Source organism: Astatotilapia calliptera, chromosome 10, assembly GCF_964374335.1.
Source record: "Astatotilapia calliptera chromosome 10, fAstCal68.1, whole genome shotgun sequence".
Classification (NCBI taxonomy): Eukaryota; Metazoa; Chordata; class Actinopteri; order Cichliformes; family Cichlidae; genus Astatotilapia; species Astatotilapia calliptera.
The window spans coordinates 32,350,075-32,376,635 of NC_137431.1; the positions used below are offsets into that span (position 1 = coordinate 32,350,075).

Consider the following 26,561-nt stretch of genomic DNA (forward strand, 5'->3'; position numbering starts at 1 on the left):
ATCTGTTGACATTTATGTACTTTACATTAAGCAGAAATTCATGAACTACTTAGATTTGAGTGCAGCTAGAACAGGGGTAGGCAACTCCAGGCCTCGAGTGCCGGTGTCCTGGAGGTTTTAGATGTGTCCATGATCCATCACAGCTGATTTAAAGGGCTAAATGACTCCTCAGCATTTCTTGAAGTTCTCCAGAGGTCTGGTAATGAACTAATCATTTGATTCAGGTGTGTTAACCCAGGGTGGGATCTAAAACCTGCAGGACACCGGCACTCGAGGCCTGGAGTTGCCTACCCCTGAGCTAGAAGCTCACAGGTTTAACACAGAAATTCCTCCACAAATCGGGCCATGGTTGCTGCAGGACAGCGTTTAAGTGTTCATCGGTTATGCTCATCAGACTGATCAAACTATGTTGGCTATATAATATATGCGTCTGTCAAACGGTCTGAGGGTGGTTGCAGTCAGTCCGAGTCAGACTGTGATCGTTGGAGACAGGTTGCCTCCCACCAGGTGGCCTCTGCCATCATCTTAAGATGGGCATGAGGTTGACAAACTGGAAAATAGATGCCAGAATGAGGCAGCTCTCAGGTGGACTGTCAGATCGCTCTCCCTCAGTAGTCTTGCATCTGAATTCTCAGTTCAATTCAATTTTATTTATATAGCGCCAAATCACAACAAAAGTCGCCTCAAGGCGCTTCATAGATACAGAGAAAAACCCAACAATCATATGACCCCCTATGAGCAAGCACTTTGGCAACAGTGGGAAGGAAAAACTCCCTTTTAACAGGAAGAAACCTCCGGCAGAACCAGGCTCAGGGAGGGGCGGGGCCATCTGCTGCGACCGGTTGGGGAGAGAGAAGGAAGACAGGATAAAGACATGCTGTGGAAGAGAGACAGAGGTTAATAACAGATATGATTCAGTCTTGGTAGTTTCTACTCAAAATAATGAAAACAATAAACATATTACTGTCAGTATATTTCAGACTGGGCTTTAATATACTGAAAACAAATATATAAACTGTGTGTTTAGGGAGTTGATCGTTGACTGGCCCATCAGTAATGTATTTTAACCTATTTTCTGCTGCCAGACTCAGTCTTTGGATGAAAGCTTCAGCATCATGCTTAAAGCATAAAAATGTGGCTGTGTTTCTTATTCAGGCTGAAAGGATACTTAGACATTGTGGCATTACTTCTGCTCATTATGTGCACAAAATGATTCTCTGTGTGCTATCGCTGTCAGTCATTTGACATTTCAAATGTTCTCTTGCTATTCTTTCCACTTTCACACCAGGGGGAAACAACGATTAAGTATGCAGCAGTGGGGCTGCAGTTCATACATGTATTCATGCGTAGTAAATGTGTAGTGAAGTGAGAGTGTTTAACTCGGTGGTTGTTCCTGCCCACTGATACACGTCTCTCCGCCGCTGCGCTTTACGTGTTTACACTGCGTGAATCTGTCAGGATGCCTCTCAAACACAGCTGCGGTGATGTTTAATCCGGGTTTTACCTGCACGTACGCAGTTATCACAGAGCATCAGGAGAATGTAAGACTCAACGCTGGCGATGAAGAATATTGAGTGAAAATGAAAAGCGCTATCACTGAAACGTCAGTTATTAATTTGCACTTCAGGAGCGACTATTCAAACATGTTGATTTTTAGTAGGAGCTGTCATCTGCGCTCATACTGCGCTCCATGATTTCCCTCTTCACTCCAGTGTTTTAGGAATTAATGACTGTCTGCCTGTGTCTGTCTGCAGACATTAGTCATACCTTATCAGTATGACAAATAAGGTGCTTCAGGAAGTTCAAGAAAAACTGTAAACTATCGTAGCAAAACATTTCCCATTAAAAGCTGTCATCATTTACTTTGGCTTTGTACTTTAGTTACACCCTATACATCTGCTCCAGATGTTTTTTTTGTCAATAGCCATTCTGGCAGGCCTCTATTTTGAGCTAAATAGTAACATGCTATTGCTTGCACTAGTTCACAACAAGGCGAGCAACACTTGGTGTCAACAGGGAGGAAGAACTCCTGAGCCAGGCTCAAAGTCAGGCACTTTTCTTATCTATTTGCTTTCTTACTGAAAGAATCATTCACTCATCCACACTCTGATAGAGTCATTGGGACAAACTCGGGGTTCTGTATCAGTAAAGTACCTTTAGTGAGATCATTGTTGCTGTGGGAGGAAATCCACACAGTTTTGTCATTTGGAGGACGCTCGTATGGATCCTGCCGCTCTTAGACGCCGCAGGTGAAAATTTCCTTCAGCTTTGCCGTGATTTCTTGGAATGCAATGGACATTTCATGAGGTATTTCAGTCTGGAGCAGAAGTAGTAAATCAAAAATGTCACCATTATAAAAAAGTTGCATTTGCTTCAAATGCTTATAAATTTTTAAATGATTTTGTTACTTTTTTATTAGTGAGTATCGATCTGCCAGCACCTGAGTGACATCAGTAATAATATAATTGAATGTTTGACTTGTGTCACTGTGTTAGCCCTGAATACCCTCACTAGAAGCTTTACTGTTGATTCATATGTTGTATTTTGAGTAATGTGTGCATCCTTTAATATAAACTCAGTGGTGACTTTAGTCATCTGAGCATCCATATGTGCTGCAAACATGATAATTTCCATAAAGCACTGTTCTTGCAAACAGTCCCTCTTGTTTTCCGCGCATTTCACATGCACATTTAGCCGTGGAGCTAAAGTTGCAGTCCCCCAGAGAAGGATCTCTAATGGCGGCTGACTGGTGCTTTGGTGGCTCTGTATCTTCTACCTGCCTGTATCGTTGTCATTCACATCATCACAGGACAGAACTTTGTTTGCTTTTATAGCTTCACTCGGAAACCACAAACAGATGAACAGATGCTAAATGGTTTTCAGAAACGGTAAACAAGCATCTATATTCATTGTGTGTCTGATGGAGTGTGTGGGACTGTGTGTGTTATAGGATTGGCTATGTGACAAGTAACTCTGTTGTAAAATAACTTCTCTGCTCGAGTCTCACGTCAAACAGCCAGAAGCCTTATGGCCCTAAAAGGAGTTGTGCTGTCGGACAAAGATGAACATCTCTGGTCGGATTTGTGTTTGGACTAAAGCTCCCGCTGAACCTGGAGACTTCAAAACAAAAGTGTTAGCCTGCATCATTTCTCAGCCGAAGGGTGACTGCCTCCGTATGCAGCTGTTTTTCAGAGGTGTCCACGGGATATATGGGCTCTTTTCTTTTGCTTTTGCTTTTTTAAGGGGGGAATGGGTCTATCCGCTTGCTAAGACTGAGCTCATTTGCCATTTATGGGTCCAAATATTCGTGAAGTTCCTAAAGTACAAACACTGTGACACAGCTGAGAATTAAAAATGGTCCTGATTTGTTCAGCTCCAAGAAAGTGATGTGTGGCTGTTCTCCTGGGTGCTGCATTAAAGTTTAATGTCCAGACATCCACGAAAACTAAGATTTACGAGGCTAGAGAAAAATGTGCACTCTCGACCAGCTGGCGAGTGGTTGCAGGAAGTTGCTGAGTGAAATTGGACCCAAAGAGGATTCTCCACCACAAACAACCACAAGCAGATTGGTGCAGTTGCCTGTTGTTTGCATGGAAAATGCCAACTTGTCTGCAAATACTTGGAGAGCATTAGTAAAGCCTGAAAAAGCATGACGCAAACCAGAAACGGCACCTTCAAAGTAAAACTAGTGACAGTTTCCAATTCATGACACACTTATTTTTCACTACCGCTTAGAGAGTATCGGAAAAGCATTCGTAGACAAGTCAGCCTCTTCGATGCAAACTACTAACAACCGCGGCAATCTGCTAAGCCAAAGCAATCAAAATGAGGTCTTTGGCTAACCGTTAGGGAGTACACATTTTCCTCAAGTGAACAGTCAGATGGTCGAGGACCAATCACTAAGCTTTATTCACTTGACCCTACATGGTCACCGTAAATAAATAAATTGAATCTCATTACTGCTTCATGAACCAGCATCAGACTGTTTGGTAATTATAAACTGATCCTAATTAGTGCATCTTTTTGGAATAATACATTTTAAAATATTTAAAAAATAATAACAATAATAGTTTCCGAGATAAGTCTATGGATTTTTTATTAAATGAAATGCTCTCCCACAGTGCTTTAAATCACCAAACTTTCCAGTTACTTTCTCATCTATATTCTGAAGGCATGGCCAGATTTAGAGAACATTTTATACCTACAAAAATGGCCCAAACCGATTTTTCTGGAGTTTGACAGTTTTCTGATTTATGGAGTGATTAAAAATAAAATATTTCTAAAATCCCCCCTGCAGAAGTGCTCAGATCTACCAACAAAATCAAACAGTGTTCAGATCTCTGTGCTCAGTTTTCATCATATTGGCTGTGCTGTGAAAAAGTATTTGCCCCACTCCTGATTTCTCAGGTTTTTTTCTTGGTTTCTTAGCTCATATAATTATTTAAATAACGACTATAAGTTCAGAAAGGGGGGCCCAGTGATTTCTCACAGCAATATATTGGAGATATCCTCTCTCTGACATCATGCAGACGCAAGAGTAGAAAAAACTGACAGAAACTGAGTGTTTCTGTCCTGGATCTGACTTGGATATTCACCGAGTCACTTATTTGAAACTTTGGGCATATTTTAAAGCACATGTCATCGTAACAGTGCAATATAAGAATAGTGAGTCTTCTTTAAAACACATGGACCCATAAAAAGGATTATTCTTCCCCAATGTTTCCCGGCTTTAGCTCAGTGTTCATTTCTTCATGTTAAAGAAGACAGATGATGATTTTTCTCTATTACGTTCCCCTCTTAATCCCAAACCTGCTGTTTTACAACTCCATCGCCACGAATCATCCGTCTTCGATAATGAGTTTACTTTGATGGCGACAGTCGATTTGTCAGAGTTGCTGAGCGGGGTTGTGAGGTGCTCATTTACCTGGAGGATGCAGTCAGGCTGTCTGAGCCCAGCTGTGCCTCCAGACAGAAAGCCGCCGTCCCCGAGCGCGAGAACTTTGTCATCATTTAATGTCAGTGAAGATTTTCAACGTGAAACTTTCATTCATCAACATCAAAAATGTTTTTGTTTGCCGGGTTTTCACAAGCTTTGCATCGATGTCTGCTCTACTTTTCTTTTTTGCCCTAATGGAGACCAGAATTTACTAAATAAATATCATGTTGCATTCAAAATCACACGAAACCAGTGACTGAGACCACAAAGTCGTCAGCAAAGTGTTTTCTGAGCTCGTAAAGAAGTAGGGTCATATTTCCACACATACAATCTGAATTCAGATGATGCGCCCCCTGCTGCTCACTGAGCAGAATACAGGTTTAAGGTACTTAACTGACTTTCTTATCAGATATGGAAGCTTTTGGTCATTTTTTGTGGTAATGTGCATCTCTGGGTGTTGTAATGTAGGTAAACACCTCCTCCCAGGTGTGTGTGAGAGAGAGTGTGTGTTTATATATCTTTGTGGGGACCAAAGATTGGAAGTTTACTATGCTTGTGGGGACCAACAGCCCTTATGGAGACAAAATCTTGGTCCCCACGAGTTTGAAGGCATTTTTCAAGCTCAAAATGTGGTTTTAGTGTCAGGGTTACAATTAGGTTATGGTTAGGTTTAGGCTAAGGGTTAGGCATTCATTTAATGGTTAGGATTAGGGTACGCGGCATTATGTCAATTAGATGTCCCCACAAAGATGAAAACACAGTGTGTGTGTGTGTGTGTGTGTGTGTGAGTGCGTCTATGTGGTATGGATTGACATTTGACCTGCGCTGTACCTGGGCTCCGGGGACATTTCGACTTTTTGCTGTGTATTCATGTGTCCCCCTAAAACATGACTTGTAAATGCATTTTTAAGTGTCTAAATAATAATTTTTTCTACTTCTTATGAGGTCATTATTTATCTTTTGACCTGTATTTGCTTAAACTGTAGTGTAAATTCATTTATTAAACTATAATTAAAAGATTTTCTGATTTTCTTAAAAGTCCACCTATACCCCTCACCTGATTTTTGTGTATTCCAGTGTATTGCACAGCGACGTTTCGAGTTAGAGTGGATGTGTGTAGGTACTGCAATTTAATACACATTTTCAATACACACGGCCGGAAGTCATTGTGATTGGTAGGCTATATATATAGGCGGTACCTACAGGAAACGGCGCCACAACTTTCGCGCGCGTGCCCTTTAACAAGTGTATGTCGACGGCAATACGAAGACGGATTAAAAACACAAAGGTAAGCCTTTTTTAATGTAAAATGCACCATGACTTTAATACTATATGAAATTATAGGTGCACAGGCCTATATTAAACTGGTTTAATTTATGCTTTATGGACTGTTAGTGAGTCTTTGAAGAAGTAAAACGGCCCCAGCGTTTGTCATTGAGTAAATAAAATAGGGCTGACGACTAACCGCGTCAACGCGATAAAGCGGGCTAACCCGTGTTAGGATTTACTCGGTGTTAAAGCATTATTGTGGCTTAAACGTGTTAATGCCGACATCGCGACTAACGCGATTAACAATTAAACCAGCGCAGTCTGAGTCAAAATCCCTGATGTCGCTGTTAGCTAATTTCGGGCAGTTTGTCCAATGTCTGTCCATTCTGCTGACAGCCCTAAAATAAAAGCAAGGGTATAAGTGTATTTAGTCGTGTATTTATTTATATGCCTGAAGAAAAAACTTCTTACAGTTTTGATGCCTAAGCTTTCTCAGTACTTGTATCACTCTCTGCAGTCGCCATTACAGAAATGTCACATGTCGCCATTTTGAGTACTAGGCCTTTAACATTTTAAAAGAAGGCATAAATTAGCACTATGAATAAGTCAGCTGTGTTTATGCTGTAAACTACACTACTGCTAGTTCTGCTACTACTGATGATGATGACAATGATGACGATAATCGTAATACTTTATATGCTTTGGTAATACAGCCAATCGTACAGGAGAACATGCGAAGGAGACTCATTCCTCCACGGGAGGATGCAGTCTGTCATGTTTCTGCTGGAAGGGACAAACTGGGACTTGATATCCACTACATAAATGCCTTCAAAGGTAAGTTGGTCTTTAGTTTGGATTAGATTTGGAGTTTGTCACTGTCTTTTGTCACTCACTTGGTATGCCTCTGCAATTCAGGTCGGGGCATTTTCACGACTGTTCCATTCCAAAAAGGAGACTTTCTTTTGGAATACAGAGGTAAACTCATAACAAAAGAAGAATGTGAGCGGAGACACAGAGTTTATCATGACAGCCTGAAGGTGTTCATGTTTGAATTCAAGTTTGATGGAAAACTCTGGTGGTGCGTATTATATCAGTGTAGTTTGATTAAGATTAAATTACACATTGCTTTTGATTTATGAAAAAAAGCTTCCTAACTAGTTAAGCTAATACTTTTTTGCCTAACCCCACAGTGTGGATGCATCTCAAGAAGATGGGTCATTAGGCAGACTTGGACTGATGTGGTTGTCGTTGACAAGTGCTAAGATGAAAATATTAAATATCAATGGAAAGCCCCATCTATGCTTATTTGCAAGCAGAGACATAAGTCCAGGTGAAGAAATAGACTATAATTATGGTGACTCGGATTGGCTCTGGAGATGCAAGGTATTTCTACAATTGTACTTTTTGGAACTGATAAATTGCATACCCTAAGCCATTTTTACATTTGTACCTACTCAAATTGGCTTAACGTGACTTAGGGCATCTAGTTTTTCACTGAAATTGAGTATCACCTACTGTGCCTGGGGTAACTATAGCAATGCAGCCGAGCATCCAGTGATATAAATGCCACAGCAAGCATGGACGTCAAGGTGACAAAATGCCTGCTGCTCAGTCTATACTTTAGTGTTCAATTCAGGGATCACGCTGTTAATTTTGGTCGCTATTTCAAACATTTCAGAGTTTCAAAAATGATGGCTTGGATTTTCACGAAGGAGGCGCACTCATAACTTATCGAGTGACACCATTGACCAGCCACCTGGTGGCATTCAGTCTATGTCAAATTTTCTGATCACTTTGGATCACTTGGAACCTTGGTGCAGTAGTTACTGAAAAACTACATGGTACTATAACCTACTGGAAAAACAGGGGTAGGTACTAATGGAAAACAGGCAATTGTGATGGCTGCCACATCAAAGCCCTCTAAAAGCACTAAAAAAATATCAGCAGGTATGCAGAAATAAAAAATGGCTTTCGGTTTCTAAATTTTAACAGTGATTGATGTTTAATGTGATTCTACACAGCAAAATCTCCAGTGTTAAATTAACACTGGAGAGTGTCTATAAGGGTCCACACCTCTGAGTGTTAAATACAACACTGTTGAGTGTTAAATTAACACTTTTGACAGTGTTATATGTTTAAAAGTAACCTAGTCGGTTTTGAAGATTAACAATGGCTAACACTGAGCAGTGCTGATTTTCTAACACTGGAAAATAACTCAAAATGTTAGAAATATTCCAGTGTTAGAAAATCAGCACTGCTCAGTGTTAGTCTTTGTTAATCTTCAAAACTGACTAGGTTACTTTTAAACATATAACACTGTCAAAAGTGTTAATTCAACACTCAACAGTGTTGTGTGGACCCATATAGACACTCTCTAGTGTTAATTTAACACTGGAGATTTTGCTGTGTAGCCTCTTTAGTTAGATTCATTTTAAATTTTGTCCCTCGAAGATAAATGGGCCCTAGTGACAGTTCGTTGCTGCTACAGGTGATTGTTTTACTCCTTTAGCAATGGCTTAAAAAATAAAGAAATCACACTGACTATTTGTCTCTTAATCATAGGGCCTTAAATTCTCTATACATGACAGTGAATATTTTAAAGACAATAGCTTGAAACTTATCTTTCTCATACAGTTTATTTAATGTTTCAAAAGCCTCTTCAAAAATGCACTGTATATTCATTTTCTATCTGTTACACACGAAGACGGAGACCAGCCAGATTCAGAAGACTGTGAGCTGCCTAAAGCCGCAACCAAACAGCTTTCCAAACAATGATCTGATTTTAATGAATGTTTCTCATGCACGATGTGTACCTTACGCTATTTGCCAATAGTGAAATGGTCTATTCATCCTCTTGAGTGATGCATTTTTAGTAACTGTCAGATTACTGTTCTTTTGTCTTCATTCTCTATCTGTTACACACGAAGACTGAGACCAGCCAGATTCAGAAGACTGTGAGCTGCCTAAAGCCGCAACCAAACAGCTTTCCAAACAATGATCTGGACCTGAAACATCCAGAGCCTGAAAGGGTAAATATAATCCAGTGTACCACTTAATGAACTAATAATTTAATCTATCATCATTCTTTATGGATGCTGTGTGTGTGTGTGTTTGGCAGTCACCTGGGTGTGATGTGATTTACATGGACCGTGGCTTGTAGGTCCTTTTCATTGTTTCAAAGTGCAAGTCTGGATAACATCTGAGTGTGTGTGTGTGTGTGTTAACCACCCAAATGTGACTTAGGAGGACCACACTGTTATTGGGGGACTCCGTCAAAGTTTGCTTCATGGTGACATCACTCTGGTTTTAGGAGGGGTCTTCTCGTATGTCTTGACAGTTTGACCTACAGCATGCAGAACTGACTGCATGTGCTTTGTTTCTATGTTGAAATTTTTTGAAACTCAGGCTTGAACATTAAGATAGATAGTACTATACAACTTCTTAAGTTGTTTTAGGCACTTTTTACTGCTTTAGTGCATGGGCTCTCTCTGGCTGTGTACTCTGGCTTCTTCCCACAGTCCAAAGATGTAGCTTATGGGGTTAGGTTAACTGGTGATTCAAAACTGCCCTTTGGTGTGAATGCAAATGCTTGTCCTTCCATGTTAGACTGGTGATCTGTCCAGGTTGTACTGCCCTATGGTAGCTGGTATAGGCCCCAAAACTGCTACCCCACAATCCTGATAAGGATAAGTGGAAGAGGATGGATGATTGCAAAGGAATCAGTTGTTAACTATTGTAGCCAGTATTTTTTTCAGAAGAAAACATTTCTTGAGTGGAAAGGCCCCCCCCCACACACACACATGCAAATTAAAAACAGAAGCACAGGCCTGCCCAGTACAGTTGCAAGAAGAGCACTTGGTCTAATCTTTGTGCCATCTTTTCTTTGTTGCAGGATCTTGATGAAGAAATGCCTCAGCAAGACTCAGAAGCCATGCATTCTTCTTCAGTGCAAGATTTTGAAGAGGTAACATTGACCTAGGACAGATTTTAATGAATGTTTCTCATGCACGATGTGTACCTTACGCTATTTGCCAATAGTGAAATGGTCTATTCATCCTCTTGAGTGATGCATTTTTAGTAACTGTCAGATTACTGTTCTTTTGTCTTCATTCTCTATCTGTTACACACGAAGACTGAGACCAGCCAGATTCAGAAGACTGTGAGCTGCCTAAAGCCGCAACCAAACAGCTTTCCAAACAATGATCTGGACCTGAAACATCCAGAGCCTGAAAGGGTAAATATAATCCAGTGTACCACTTAATGAACTAATAATTTAATCTATCATCATTCTTTATGGATGCTGTGTGTGTGTGTGTTTGGCAGTCACCTGGGTGTGATGTGATTTACATGGACCGTGGCTTGTAGGTCCTTTTCATTGTTTCAAAGTGCAAGTCTGGATAACATCTGAGTGTGTGTGTGTGTGTGTGTGTTAACCACCCAAATGTGACTTAGGAGGACCACACTGTTATTGGGGGACTCCGTCAAAGTTTGCTTCATGGTGACATCACTCTGGTTTTAGGAGGGGTCTTCTCGTATGTCTTGACAGTTTGACCTACAGCATGCAGAACTGACTGCATGTGCTTTGTTTCTATGTTGAAATTTTTTGAAACTCAGGCTTGAACATTAAGATAGATAGTACTATACAACTTCTTAAGTTGTTTTAGGCACTTTTTACTGCTTTAGTGCATGGGCTCTCTCTGGCTGTGTACTCTGGCTTCTTCCCACAGTCCAAAGATGTAGCTTATGGGGTTAGGTTAACTGGTGATTCAAAACTGCCCTTTGGTGTGAATGCAAATGCTTGTCCTTCCATGTTAGACTGGTGATCTGTCCAGGTTGTACTGCCCTATGGTAGCTGGTATAGGCCCCAAAACTGCTACCCCACAATCCTGATAAGGATAAGTGGAAGAGGATGGATGATTGCAAAGGAATCAGTTGTTAACTATTGTAGCCAGTATTTTTTTCAGAAGAAAACATTTCTTGAGTGGAAAGGCCCCCCCACACACACACACATGCAAATTAAAAACAGAAGCACAGGCCTGCCCAGTACAGTTGCAAGAAGAGCACTTGGTCTAATCTTTGTGCCATCTTTTCTTTGTTGCAGGATCTTGATGAAGAAATGCCTCAGCAAGACTCAGAAGCCATGCATTCTTCTTCAGTGCAAGATTTTGAAGAGGTAACATTGACCTAGGACAGATTTTAATGAATGTTTCTCATGCACGATGTGTACCTTACGCTATTTGCCAATAGTGAAATGGTCTATTCATCCTCTTGAGTGATGCATTTTTAGTAACTGTCAGATTACTGTTCTTTTGTCTTCATTCTCTATCTGTTACACACGAAGACTGAGACCAGCCAGATTCAGAAGACTGTGAGCTGCCTAAAGCCGCAACCAAACAGCTTTCCAAACAATGATCTGGACCTGAAACATCCAGAGCCTGAAAGGGTAAATATAATCCAGTGTACCACTTAATGAACTAATAATTTAATCTATCATCATTCTTTATGGATGCTGTGTGTGTGTGTGTTTGGCAGTCACCTGGGTGTGATGTGATTTACATGGACCGTGGCTTGTAGGTCCTTTTCATTGTTTCAAAGTGCAAGTCTGGATAACATCTGAGTGTGTGTGTGTGTGTGTTAACCACCCAAATGTGACTTAGGAGGACCACACTGTTATTGGGGGACTCCGTCAAAGTTTGCTTCATGGTGACATCACTCTGGTTTTAGGAGGGGTCTTCTCGTATGTCTTGACAGTTTGACCTACAGCATGCAGAACTGACTGCATGTGCTTTGTTTCTATGTTGAAATTTTTTGAAACTCAGGCTTGAACATTAAGATAGATAGTACTATACAACTTCTTAAGTTGTTTTAGGCACTTTTTACTGCTTTAGTGCATGGGCTCTCTCTGGCTGTGTACTCTGGCTTCTTCCCACAGTCCAAAGATGTAGCTTATGGGGTTAGGTTAACTGGTGATTCAAAACTGCCCTTTGGTGTGAATGCAAATGCTTGTCCTTCCATGTTAGACTGGTGATCTGTCCAGGTTGTACTGCCCTATGGTAGCTGGTATAGGCCCCAAAACTGCTACCCCACAATCCTGATAAGGATAAGTGGAAGAGGATGGATGATTGCAAAGGAATCAGTTGTTAACTATTGTAGCCAGTATTTTTTTCAGAAGAAAACATTTCTTGAGTGGAAAGGCCCCCCCACACACACACACATGCAAATTAAAAACAGAAGCACAGGCCTGCCCAGTACAGTTGCAAGAAGAGCACTTGGTCTAATCTTTGTGCCATCTTTTCTTTGTTGCAGGATCTTGATGAAGAAATGCCTCAGCAAGACTCAGAAGCCATGCATTCTTCTTCAGTGCAAGATTTTGAAGAGGTAACATTGACCTAGGACAGATTTTAATGAATGTTTCTCATGCACGATGTGTACCTTACGCTATTTGCCAATAGTGAAATGGTCTATTCATCCTCTTGAGTGATGCATTTTTAGTAACTGTCAGATTACTGTTCTTTTGTCTTCATTCTCTATCTGTTACACACGAAGACTGAGACCAGCCAGATTCAGAAGACTGTGAGCTGCCTAAAGCCGCAACCAAACAGCTTTCCAAACAATGATCTGGACCTGAAACATCCAGAGCCTGAAAGGGTAAATATAATCCAGTGTACCACTTAATGAACTAATAATTTAATCTATCATCATTCTTTATGGATGCTGTGTGTGTGTGTGTTTGGCAGTCACCTGGGTGTGATGTGATTTACATGGACCGTGGCTTGTAGGTCCTTTTCATTGTTTCAAAGTGCAAGTCTGGATAACATCTGAGTGTGTGTGTGTGTGTGTGTGTTAACCACCCAAATGTGACTTAGGAGGACCACACTGTTATTGGGGGACTCCGTCAAAGTTTGCTTCATGGTGACATCACTCTGGTTTTAGGAGGGGTCTTCTCGTATGTCTTGACAGTTTGACCTACAGCATGCAGAACTGACTGCATGTGCTTTGTTTCTATGTTGAAATTTTTTGAAACTCAGGCTTGAACATTAAGATAGATAGTACTATACAACTTCTTAAGTTGTTTTAGGCACTTTTTACTGCTTTAGTGCATGGGCTCTCTCTGGCTGTGTACTCTGGCTTCTTCCCACAGTCCAAAGATGTAGCTTATGGGGTTAGGTTAACTGGTGATTCAAAACTGCCCTTTGGTGTGAATGCAAATGCTTGTCCTTCCATGTTAGACTGGTGATCTGTCCAGGTTGTACTGCCCTATGGTAGCTGGTATAGGCCCCAAAACTGCTACCCCACAATCCTGATAAGGATAAGTGGAAGAGGATGGATGATTGCAAAGGAATCAGTTGTTAACTATTGTAGCCAGTATTTTTTTCAGAAGAAAACATTTCTTGAGTGGAAAGGCCCCCCCCCACACACACACATGCAAATTAAAAACAGAAGCACAGGCCTGCCCAGTACAGTTGCAAGAAGAGCACTTGGTCTAATCTTTGTGCCATCTTTTCTTTGTTGCAGGATCTTGATGAAGAAATGCCTCAGCAAGACTCAGAAGCCATGCATTCTTCTTCAGTGCAAGATTTTGAAGAGGTAACATTGACCTAGGACAGATTTTAATGAATGTTTCTCATGCACGATGTGTACCTTACGCTATTTGCCAATAGTGAAATGGTCTATTCATCCTCTTGAGTGATGCATTTTTAGTAACTGTCAGATTACTGTTCTTTTGTCTTCATTCTCTATCTGTTACACACGAAGACTGAGACCAGCCAGATTCAGAAGACTGTGAGCTGCCTAAAGCCGCAACCAAACAGCTTTCCAAACAATGATCTGGACCTGAAACATCCAGAGCCTGAAAGGGTAAATATAATCCAGTGTACCACTTAATGAACTAATAATTTAATCTATCATCATTCTTTATGGATGCTGTGTGTGTGTGTGTTTGGCAGTCACCTGGGTGTGATGTGATTTACATGGACTGTGGCTTGTGGGTCCTTTTCATTGTTTCAAAGTGCAAGTCTGGATAACATCTGAGTGTGTGTGTGTGTGTGTGTGTGTGTTAACCACCCAAATGTGACTTAGGAGGACCACACTGTTATTGGGGGACTCCGTCAAAGTTTGCTTCATGGTGACATCACTCTGGTTTTAGGAGGGGTCTTCTCGTATGTCTTGACAGTTTGACCTACAGCATGCAGAACTGACTGCATGTGCTTTGTTTCTATGTTGAAATTTTTTGAAACTCAGGCTTGAACATTAAGATAGATAGTACTATACAACTTCTTAAGTTGTTTTAGGCACTTTTTACTGCTTTAGTGCATGGGCTCTCTCTGGCTGTGTACTCTGGCTTCTTCCCACAGTCCAAAGATGTAGCTTATGGGGTTAGGTTAACTGGTGATTCAAAACTGCCCTTTGGTGTGAATGCAAATGCTTGTCCTTCCATGTTAGACTGGTGATCTGTCCAGGTTGTACTGCCCTATGGTAGCTGGTATAGGCCCCAAAACTGCTACCCCACAATCCTGATAAGGATAAGTGGAAGAGGATGGATGATTGCAAAGGAATCAGTTGTTAACTATTGTAGCCAGTATTTTTTTCAGAAGAAAACATTTCTTGAGTGGAAAGGCCCCCCCCCACACACACACATGCAAATTAAAAACAGAAGCACAGGCCTGCCCAGTACAGTTGCAAGAAGAGCACTTGGTCTAATCTTTGTGCCATCTTTTCTTTGTTGCAGGATCTTGATGAAGAAATGCCTCAGCAAGACTCAGAAGCCATGCATTCTTCTTCAGTGCAAGATTTTGAAGAGGTAACATTGACCTAGGACAGATTTTAATGAATGTTTCTCATGCACGATGTGTACCTTACGCTATTTGCCAATAGTGAAATGGTCTATTCATCCTCTTGAGTGATGCATTTTTAGTAACTGTCAGATTACTGTTCTTTTGTCTTCATTCTCTATCTGTTACACACGAAGACTGAGACCAGCCAGATTCAGAAGACTGTGAGCTGCCTAAAGCCGCAACCAAACAGCTTTCCAAACAATGATCTGGACCTGAAACATCCAGAGCCTGAAAGGGTAAATATAATCCAGTGTACCACTTAATGAACTAATAATTTAATCTATCATCATTCTTTATGGATGCTGTGTGTGTGTGTGTTTGGCAGTCACCTGGGTGTGATGTGATTTACATGGACCGTGGCTTGTAGGTCCTTTTCATTGTTTCAAAGTGCAAGTCTGGATAACATCTGAGTGTGTGTGTGTGTGTGTGTGTTAACCACCCAAATGTGACTTAGGAGGACCACACTGTTATTGGGGGACTCCGTCAAAGTTTGCTTCATGGTGACATCACTCTGGTTTTAGGAGGGGTCTTCTCGTATGTCTTGACAGTTTGACCTACAGCATGCAGAACTGACTGCATGTGCTTTGTTTCTATGTTGAAATTTTTTGAAACTCAGGCTTGAACATTAAGATAGATAGTACTATACAACTTCTTAAGTTGTTTTAGGCACTTTTTACTGCTTTAGTGCATGGGCTCTCTCTGGCTGTGTACTCTGGCTTCTTCCCACAGTCCAAAGATGTAGCTTATGGGGTTAGGTTAACTGGTGATTCAAAACTGCCCTTTGGTGTGAATGCAAATGCTTGTCCTTCCATGTTAGACTGGTGATCTGTCCAGGTTGTACTGCCCTATGGTAGCTGGTATAGGCCCCAAAACTGCTACCCCACAATCCTGATAAGGATAAGTGGAAGAGGATGGATGATTGCAAAGGAATCAGTTGTTAACTATTGTAGCCAGTATTTTTTTCAGAAGAAAACATTTCTTGAGTGGAAAGGCCCCCCCCCACACACACACATGCAAATTAAAAACAGAAGCACAGGCCTGCCCAGTACAGTTGCAAGAAGAGCACTTGGTCTAATCTTTGTGCCATCTTTTCTTTGTTGCAGGATCTTGATGAAGAAATGCCTCAGCAAGACTCAGAAGCCATGCATTCTTCTTCAGTGCAAGATTTTGAAGAGGTAACATTGACCTAGGACAGATTTTAATGAATGTTTCTCATGCACGATGTGTACCTTACGCTATTTGCCAATAGTGAAATGGTCTATTCATCCTCTTGAGTGATGCATTTTTAGTAACTGTCAGATTACTGTTCTTTTGTCTTCATTCTCTATCTGTTACACACGAAGACTGAGACCAGCCAGATTCAGAAGACTGTGAGCTGCCTAAAGCCGCAACCAAACAGCTTTCCAAACAATGATCTGGACCTGAAACATCCAGAGCCTGAAAGGGTAAATATAATCCAGTGTACCACTTAATGAACTAATAATTTAATCTATCATCATTCTTTATGGATGCTGTGTGTGTGTGTGTTTGGCAGTCACCTGGGTGTGATGTGATTTACATGGACCGTGGCTTGTGGGTCCTTTTCATTGTTTCAAAGTGCAAGTCTGGATAACATCTGAGTGTGTGTGTGTGTGTGTGTGTGTTAACCACCCAAATGTGACTTAGGAGGACCACACTGTTATTGGGGGACTCCGTCAAAGTTTGCTTCATGGTGACATCACTCTGGTTTTAGGAGGGGTCTTCTCGTATGTCTTGACAGTTTGACCTACAGCATGCAGAACTGACTGCATGTGCTTTGTTTCTATGTTGAAATTTTTTGAAACTCAGGCTTGAACATTAAGATAGATAGTACTATACAACTTCTTAAGTTGTTTTAGGCACTTTTTACTGCTTTAGTGCATGGGCTCTCTCTGGCTGTGTACTCTGGCTTCTTCCCACAGTCCAAAGATGTAGCTTATGGGGTTAGGTTAACTGGTGATTCAAAACTGCCCTTTGGTGTGAATGCAAATGCTTGTCCTTCCATGTTAGACTGGTGATCTGTCCAGGTTGTACTGCCCTATGGTAGCTGGTATAGGCCCCAAAACTGCTACCCCACAATCCTGATAAGGATAAGTGGAAGAGGATGGATGATTGCAAAGGAATCAGTTGTTAACTATTGTAGCCAGTATTTTTTTCAGAAGAAAACATTTCTTGAGTGGAAAGGCCCCCCCCCACACACACACATGCAAATTAAAAACAGAAGCACAGGCCTGCCCAGTACAGTTGCAAGAAGAGCACTTGGTCTAATCTTTGTGCCATCTTTTCTTTGTTGCAGGATCTTGATGAAGAAATGCCTCAGCAAGACTCAGAAGCCATGCATTCTTCTTCAGTGCAAGATTTTGAAGAGGTAACATTGACCTAGGACAGATTTTAATGAATGTTTCTCATGCACGATGTGTACCTTACGCTATTTGCCAATAGTGAAATGGTCTATTCATCCTCTTGAGTGATGCATTTTTAGTAACTGTCAGATTACTGTTCTTTTGTCTTCATTCTCTATCTGTTACACACGAAGACTGAGACCAGCCAGATTCAGAAGACTGTGAGCTGCCTAAAGCCGCAACCAAACAGCTTTCCAAACAATGATCTGGACCTGAAACATCCAGAGCCTGAAAGGGTAAATATAATCCAGTGTACCACTTAATGAACTAATAATTTAATCTATCATCATTCTTTATGGATGCTGTGTGTGTGTGTGTTTGGCAGTCACCTGGGTGTGATGTGATTTACATGGACCGTGGCTTGTAGGTCCTTTTCATTGTTTCAAAGTGCAAGTCTGGATAACATCTGAGTGTGTGTGTGTGTGTGTGTGTTAACCACCCAAATGTGACTTAGGAGGACCACACTGTTATTGGGGGACTCCGTCAAAGTTTGCTTCATGGTGACATCACTCTGGTTTTAGGAGGGGTCTTCTCGTATGTCTTGACAGTTTGACCTACAGCATGCAGAACTGACTGCATGTGCTTTGTTTCTATGTTGAAATTTTTTGAAACTCAGGCTTGAACATTAAGATAGATAGTACTATACAACTTCTTAAGTTGTTTTAGGCACTTTTTACTGCTTTAGTGCATGGGCTCTCTCTGGCTGTGTACTCTGGCTTCTTCCCACAGTCCAAAGATGTAGCTTATGGGGTTAGGTTAACTGGTGATTCAAAACTGCCCTTTGGTGTGAATGCAAATGCTTGTCCTTCCATGTTAGACTGGTGATCTGTCCAGGTTGTACTGCCCTATGGTAGCTGGTATAGGCCCCAAAACTGCTACCCCACAATCCTGATAAGGATAAGTGGAAGAGGATGGATGATTGCAAAGGAATCAGTTGTTAACTATTGTAGCCAGTATTTTTTTCAGAAGAAAACATTTCTTGAGTGGAAAGGCCCCCCCCCACACACACACATGCAAATTAAAAACAGAAGCACAGGCCTGCCCAGTACAGTTGCAAGAAGAGCACTTGGTCTAATCTTTGTGCCATCTTTTCTTTGTTGCAGGATCTTGATGAAGAAATGCCTCAGCAAGACTCAGAAGCCATGCATTCTTCTTCAGTGCAAGATTTTGAAGAGGTAACATTGACCTAGGACAGATTTTAATGAATGTTTCTCATGCACGATGTGTACCTTACGCTATTTGCCAATAGTGAAATGGTCTATTCATCCTCTTGAGTGATGCATTTTTAGTAACTGTCAGATTACTGTTCTTTTGTCTTCATTCTCTATCTGTTACACACGAAGACTGAGACCAGCCAGATTCAGAAGACTGTGAGCTGCCTAAAGCCGCAACCAAACAGCTTTCCAAACAATGATCTGGACCTGAAACATCCAGAGCCTGAAAGGGTAAATATAATCCAGTGTACCACTTAATGAACTAATAATTTAATCTATCATCATTCCTTATGGATGCTGTGTGTGTGTGTGTGTTTGGCAGTCACCTGGGTGTGATGTGATTTACATGGATGAAGTTTATTAGTTGATATCTGCAACTGAATTGAAAACACCTCACCTTTCCAACTGTCCAAAACAAATAAATGTTGCAATATTTTGCTAACAGTGTCACAATCATCGTCTGGTGTGCACAACAATATCATCTTTGGACAAGTGCATTCAGTGTGTGGGACTGGTTTCCTCCCTCAAGTGGCTTGGCTATAAGTGCAAAGGTGAGACATTTAGTGAATAGGTACATTATATAGTAAAAAGCATTAATGGAGTTCAACAAGTTAAGACTAGCTGAAATGAACACTGCTCCCTTTTTAATTAATGGGTGGTCACGTCTAATTAAAGAAATGTAGTATTACCTCATTGGTGCAGGACCTTGTAAAAATGGTATACTTGGGATTGTCCTCAATTCCCCATTCCATAACATAAACTGCTCAAAATAATAAAGGGAACACTTAAACGATGCGATGTTACTCCAAGTCAGTCACACTTCTGTTATATCAAACTGTTCACTTAGGAAGTAACACTGACAACCAGTTTCACATGCTGTTTTGCAAATAGAGTAGACAACAAGTGGAAATTATAGTCAATTCACCATAATAAAGGACTGGTTCTGCAGGTGGTGACCACAGACCACTTCTCAGCACTTATTCTTTCTGGCTGATGTTATGGTCACTTTTGAATGCTGGTGGTGATTTCATTTTAGTGGTAGCATGAGACAGTCTACAACCCACACAAGTGGCTCAGGTAGTGCAGCTCATCTAGCGTAGCACATCAATGTGAGCTGTGGCAAGAAGGTTTGCTGTGTCTGTTAGTGTAGTGTCCAGAGCATGGAGGTGCTACCTGGATGTGGAGTAGGCCATAGGAGGGCAACAACCCAGCAGCAGGCCTTAAATAGTAAAACTATGTACTATAATTTCCAGTATTTGCTCTGTTTTTTGTCATATCTCGTTGTTAATGTGAGGTTTTTGGGGGGGTTGTATGTGTTTGGTTTTTTTGGGTTTTTTTCCCCCACAATTTCTCAGATGAAATTGCATTAAGTGATGCTGAAACAAAGGACAGTGAGAGTGAATCAGATGATGATGACACATCACTCACAATGTCGGCGTGTGGCACCAGTGAGCCTGTACATGCAGTAGCTGATTCCACAAACACAGCGCAGCCCCAAGACACTGTAGATTGTGGTAAGTTACCACTAGCTTGGTTTCTGTGGATAAAATGTTTGTTACAAATATTAAAACTTAATCAAATTGTGTAATCAGCAGATGAAGGACTACTCACAATGCCTGCAGCAAGTGAGACTGCTGCTCCCTCTGAAGGTAAGGGGTGCAGTTGGTTCTCGAAGCTTATTATTGTTTCATCACTTTGCAACATATGGCAAACTGCAGAGTGGTGGCAAAAAGTCACTTGGATGAGTGACAAAATGTTTCTCCCACTGAAAACGCTACGTCCAGATTAACAGAATCAACGTTTTGGGATTTACTTACCTGGATGATTGAGCATGCATCAAGAGACTTTTATTCAACTTTTTATTCAGTCTTTTATTCACAGCGGAACACTAAATGTTGTCTCATTTTAGAAATTTGATAAATTTTCAAACAGAATTTTAGCTCGTTTTGATATTGATGGTAGCAACACATTTCAGAAGTTAGTACAGGGTAGCATCCATTCTTTTAACAAGCAAATGTTTTTTGTTTTTTTTGTTTGGTTTTTTGTTTGTTTTAACTACTACTACTTTATATATCTTCCAGAGAAAAATGCTGCTCAATCCCACAATTCCCGAAGAGCTCCCAAAAACATGTGGTCCAAGGCTGAGGTTGCTGCAGTGATGAGGCATTTGAAAGACCACATAAACGAAGGGAAACTAGCCACCAAAAATGAATGCAGTCATTGCAAATTGGTAGAAGATCCGGTGTTGGCAGGAAGAACAGTTCAAAACATAAGAGATTTTGTAAGAAACAGAGGATTAACTGCAAAAAGGCAGAAAAAAATGAACTAAAATAACTGTTTAGAGAGCTGTGGTTTTACATCTTGGTCAGATTGCCAATTGTTGTTAACACTGATGTTCTGTTTAAAGAAAAAAAAGTTCTTGTTAAATACAGAAGTAGTTTGTATTTCATAATTTTTACATTTAATTTATTTAGGGTTTTTTTTGACGGGTTATATTTAAAATAAAAAATTATAAATGCATATTTTCTCCCCTTAATATTTACCTTTAAACTATTAAAATTCATTTTAAATGTTTTTAATTTTTCTGTTTTCTATATTTTTATATTTCTGTGGGAAGCGTGGGCATTTTTGTCCATAGATTTCTTTTTTTATTTATGGTTAAAATTAATGTTCAGATCCAAGAACACTAATAAAATGATGTTCCAGTAATCCTGTGTCCTGTCAGATGTGTATTCATGGTAATGATGAGCTATTTACATATTACATCATTGTCCCTTTAAAGACCCAATATTGCTTTTTTTGGACCTCATAAAACACATTGTTGTCAAGTGGACAATGTCTCCAGAAAACACAATAGAGTCTGGTTGGTGTGTATCAGTGTATCTAGACTTCTATAGGGAGTGTATGAGGTCTGAAGTGACCCAAATTTTTTTCAGATTTTTTCGAACACTTTAACCTCGCTCCCTTGGCTCTAAGTCCTTTCAAAAGGGTAGTCCACTTAAACCACCACCGGGCGGATTGACGTAGTATAGTCCCGCCATACCACATAGACCCGTATGTGTGTGTGTGTGTGTGTGTGTGTGTGTGTGTGTGTGTGTGTGCAAACATGCATCCCTGCATTAGTGCCATTTCACATTTGATCTGCTTTGCTTTATTGCGAACAACTGTGTGACTGCTGTGCCAAATCAGTGTAATTCAGCCAGCAGATTATTTGTGCTAATGGATGAAAGCAAACCAAAGGTGCTGGGTTTTATTTGTCTCGTCTCTCCTGAAGACAGAGCAGGATTACAGCAGCCGCAGAGGAAGCAGCCAGAACAGGAAGTGGACGTTTCTTTTATTCTCTCATGAATGCAGTCGTAAACTTGGCAGAGTGGCTCCAACATTAATCCCGATCCGGTTGCTCTGTTTTCCTTTTTGCTTTTTCATGTTTCTGTTGTTGTGTATTTTTTTGGAGTCCTGCGATACCACCGGCTGAGGATTACTCGTCCCCCCGCTGCGTTCCTGGCTCCAGCAGCTCGTCCGGGTGGCTGCGAACCCCTCCAACGATTCATCTTCGTGCGGCGTGAATGTGGCCGCTGCTGATAAAGTGGAGATGCAGCAGCGGCGCTGTTCCCCTCAGCGAGTGGAGAGGAGGCTCAGACAAAAGGAAAGGAGAGGAGAGGAAGGGAGGGATGTGGGAAGTTAAAACCAGGTCCAGTGACGCATCATCTGCATTTCTGACTGTCTGATCGTGCTGCAATCTCCATAGACTCCCATGTGAAAATTTCCACCTTTAAACACGTCTACAGCCTTAATAGTGTTTAAATACTTCAGTCTCAGTCTCACACAGCTGTTAACCTCCTTGACTCCAGATGTGAGGATCACAGGAGCCTCGTAGTTTGACTTCCATGTTTTTCCTTTTGCTGTGCAAGGTGTTCCTGCTATTTTAGGAAAAGCACTGTTTACTCTTTTCTTCAGCTGGAAAAGCTGGAAACAAGCAGGAAACAACTGAGCTGTTCCATATTTTTAAGTGGGCACCCTGAGGAGTCCCTCGAGGACCCCCGGAGCGCCCCACATCACTAATTTGCTGCTTTCTCCCACTGAGCCGACGGTGGAGAGTGAAACTTCATGACAACTTTATTTAAAACAAAACAAGATGTTCAGCTGAGCCGAGTGTGTGTGTGTGTGTGTGTGTGTGTGTGTGTGTGTGTGTGTGTGTGTGTGTGTGTGTGTGGGCTAATGATCTGATATTGTTTTATGGGTTTGTTTTGGAGTGTGTTTGGTTGTGGTTAGCAACAGCAGGCCTGCAGGGATTGAGATGTGGATTGAGTAAAAAGAGTTGAGAGGGTGAGGATCCAGCCAAGAGGCTCCATATCTGCCAGGCTGTGTATGGAAACACAAAACACACTCACACTCAGTACTGCAGAGCTTTGTTGCAGACTCATCTCTCCTGAACCCTCTGAGCCACATGAAAAAAGGAAAATCAGGATCTCTAGCTGATGCACACCCTCACCCCTCCCCTGCAGATTATTCCCACATCATGAACTTAAAAAAAAGATGCTGCTCCAGCAACTTCTCTCTTTTTTTGGTGGAAGTCAACCTGCGACTCTCGGCTACCGTCCCTCACACCGAACCCCTCCGTCAGGCGACATTCAATTTGCAGTTAGCTCTCTTTCCATTTGCAGTTAGTTGGCTAAATGTGAGACTCCGGGGACGTGAAGAGCAGGCTGAAGATGAGCAATCGTTGTGGCGCTTCATTACTTAACTCTTCTCCCTTTTGAGAGCCAAAATTAAGTTTAAGTGTGTTTGGAGGAGGTGAGAAATTCGGCAGCAATTAAAAGCCTCCTCCATCCACGTCCAGAGACAAATATGTTTTTTTTACTGAGGTTAATGCAAATGTTTGATATCCTGAGGAGAGGATCTCTCATGTGTAGTCAATCAGCTATTGAGCAGAATATTTATGTCTCCACATTAAGCTGTTCAGTTTGCACATTTCTCCCTGTGGAAGCGTTTGTTTGAACAATCACTGGAATTTCCAGTACTTTATAATTTTGCCCATTCGGCCATCTTTTCCATCTAAGGAAAACACTGGGTGCATTTTATTTTTCTAATTTATTACCTTTGTTTTACCAGGAAGTCTTTACAAGACAAAACATCTCAAAAATGCTGCAAATAAACCATAAAATACAAAATCCACTTTCTATTCTCTAGTATTAATCCAGTACTGACACTGGTGTCAATACTCAGCCCTAACATTAAGTGGTTTCACAAAAGAAACATCTGTAACAGGTTGAGACAAATCTCTTCCATACAGCAAACAGGCATGTTTAGGCCACACCCCCCACTTTAATGCCACTTTCTTATGATTGGTTGAACAGCAGGTGGGTGGGGTTTCTGGGGCTGGGATGACCATATTAGGGATATATGGAATCTGTGACATCATACAGATCCAAGAGTAGAAAAACGCCTGAAAGTGAATGTTTCTGACAAAAGTTTGAGTTTGTACAAATGCCGGTTTCTTTTTTTTGAACTTTTAATCATCGAAATATGAGCATCCACCACTGCAACTGTATATCTGTGACAATAAGGGAAAGCATATTCGGGCCACTTCTATGAGATTTTTTTAATTTTAATGTTTTCTGGTGTTTTCACTTCTGATTCAAAGTTTTTAAAAGCTCACAAACTCCACCCAGCTGCTCCAATTTTGTTTGTCCACCTTTCACTGCATCAGCCAGTGTGGAAACGAGCATCTCATCATTTACATGGTGAATAACTTTGCTCTGTTCTGCGAGGTCACAACTAAAAGCTCATCCCGGATTGATTTCAGAGACTCGTTAGCCTTCTTGGGGAAGACTGATTTATAATTTTACTCCACGAGACGTCCACAATTACAATAACTGGTTGCTGGCATGAAAATTTATAACAAAGCAATTATTAAACTTCACAGCTACGAGCCATTTGCACGACCGTAAGGATGCAGCCATCCTTATAATGCCCACCCTAATCATCCGTGTCATCGCTGTCATTGTTGTCTCAAAATGTGTGCAGCTTCTCCTGTTATGGATGAGAAAATTGAATACAAAATTACCCTAAATGTAGCCCACCATCTGTTAGAGCCAAGTTCTGATTGTCATCATCATCATCATTAGCGAGTAATGGAAGACTACCAAACTGAGCTGGCCTCTGCCCAGCGGTAGTGTGTTTTTAAAGTGAATCGAAGATGGCTTCTCGCAGTTGTTCTGCATCCAGCCGACAAGAAGATGAACAACAAGAGTGAGTGAAAGAAAACCAGCTGCAGAAACAAATTAGTGTCCTCAATTAACATTCCAGCACAGCGAGAGGAGAGCTTTTGTCCTATAAGTAAACTGCCATGGTTACGTATTATCGATATATAACGGGCCCTCCTAAGACTAAACAAATGTTTTCTGAGCTAAGAGGAAATAAACCACCAGCTGTGAATAAAAGATGCATTAACTGTTGGTTTCTGAAGGAATTCTGAAGCTTTTTGGAATCAAAACTGACTTTAGCTAGCGAGCTTGGTTAGCGAGCAATAAACATGCTAATGAGAGCAAAGTAGCTAAGATGGCTTCCAAAAGCCACAGCTGTGTTTTCAGTTCTTCTCTCTTGATGCTTTTGACAAATTGAATTAACCAACAGAGCTCACAAATACTGATGGTTATAAGTACAGCCTTTAAACTCTTCAGAGTACACCTTGCTAGTACTGGGTTGGGTTTTTCCTTCAGAAATGCTTCACTTAATCATTGCTCAGAGGTTTTGGTCCATGTTGTCATGACGACATCACACAGCTCCTGCAGATTTGTGACACAGCGTTATGATCATGTCTGCATGCCTAAGTGCAATGAGTTGCTGCCATGTGAACTTACTGCACATTTTCTTTCACATCCTAAAAACAGTAACAGGAAGTGTCCTGCTCCCTCCTTCCTCCACGGTCGGTCCAACCATTGCACACCAGAAAAATCATACTGATTATTTAGCCGTCCTCTCTCTGGCGGATTTGTGAGAGTCTCTTGCTTGAAGCGGCAGTACTATTCTTCTTTCTGGTATTGTTATGTCTCACTCTGTCACGGCTCCAGCGGATCTCCGAGCCAGCCAGGGCAGCAACGCCTTCGCCGCCAATGCCAGACGTGCTGCTGGAGGACTCTGCTGTGGCCTGGCTGCTTCTCTTCAGTCATTTGGCCTGATGGATAGCTTTGTGCGGTTGGATGAGTCTCAGTGATGCACCAGGACTACTTTGTCACTGCAGCTCTGTCTGCTTTGTGTAGAGCTGCGTGCTGCCCAACAGTCTGCCTACAACTGTAACCGAGGCGATCAGCAGTGAACCCGAACGCTGTGATGCAAAATCAAAAAAGCTTTATTTAATTAACAACAACAAACTGACATATGTGATGTAACACCGACTTTTCTGCACGACTGCTCTGCTCCTCACTAATAACAAAGAGGTGAAGCAGACGAGGTCACCCGAGGGGACGTCGGGTTCACGGAGGCCATTCGCCGCCGTAATTCTCATTACATTGTGCCACGGGCCCTTCAAACCTCGTTCATCACCGCGGGGATGGAAATGACGAGGAGGATGCAGCTGAGACGAGGCAGGAGGCTGAAAAACAATCTGTTTGTGTCTGAGATGGAGCTCTGAGGGAGCTCGCTGCCTGGGGATCAGAGTCAGGGTTAGGCAGGTTTGTAAAGGGATTCATATCTACAAGTATTCTTTTCATTTGGAAGCAAATGTTCATATTTGTTGCTGGAAATGTTAGAAACTTTCCAGGAAGTAGAGCTGTAGCACTGAAGTAGTAAGGAGGGGGAAAATGAGTGAAATGGAAAAATAATTCAATATTTCTATTTCATGTTGGAGAAATGCAGCAAGCTTCTGCCTGCAGAAGGACCGCATGTT

General features: G+C 41.4%; 2 protein-coding genes and 1 long non-coding RNA gene across 5 annotated transcripts in view; 2 read left to right on the forward strand and 1 right to left on the reverse strand.

Annotated features, from left to right (window-relative positions):
• Positions 1-26,561, forward strand: part of LOC113031085 (rho GTPase-activating protein 7) — a 122,545-nt gene that overhangs the window by 20,492 nt on the left and 75,492 nt on the right. The gene's annotated exons all lie outside the window — the stretch shown is intronic.
• LOC145431485 (uncharacterized) lies at positions 783-25,664 on the reverse strand. The gene is made up of 3 exons (XR_013911804.1): positions 25,537-25,664; positions 2,155-2,280; positions 783-877 (listed from the first exon to the last, which is right to left on the reverse strand). It is a non-coding gene; the product is annotated as an uncharacterized LOC145431485 (long non-coding RNA).
• On the forward strand, positions 6,036-21,382 carry LOC145431484 (uncharacterized). 2 transcript variants are annotated; one of them, XM_080307342.1, is made up of 25 exons: positions 6,036-6,224; positions 6,919-7,039; positions 7,121-7,283; positions 7,396-7,588; positions 9,133-9,234; positions 10,098-10,169; positions 10,338-10,439; positions 11,307-11,378; positions 11,547-11,648; positions 12,512-12,583; positions 12,752-12,853; positions 13,721-13,792; positions 13,961-14,062; positions 14,934-15,005; positions 15,174-15,275; positions 16,143-16,214; positions 16,383-16,484; positions 17,354-17,425; positions 17,594-17,695; positions 18,563-18,634; positions 18,803-18,904; positions 19,119-19,224; positions 20,029-20,187; positions 20,266-20,322; positions 20,755-21,382. In XM_080307342.1, exons 1-25 carry the CDS (start codon positions 6,186-6,188, stop codon positions 21,000-21,002), a joined length of 2,580 nt encoding a protein of 859 aa, XP_080163468.1. In that variant the 5' UTR covers positions 6,036-6,185; the 3' UTR covers positions 21,003-21,382. The 2 variants fall into 2 exon arrangements, with proteins under 2 accessions (XP_080163468.1, XP_080163469.1); XM_080307343.1 differs by having other exon boundaries at positions 20,269-20,322.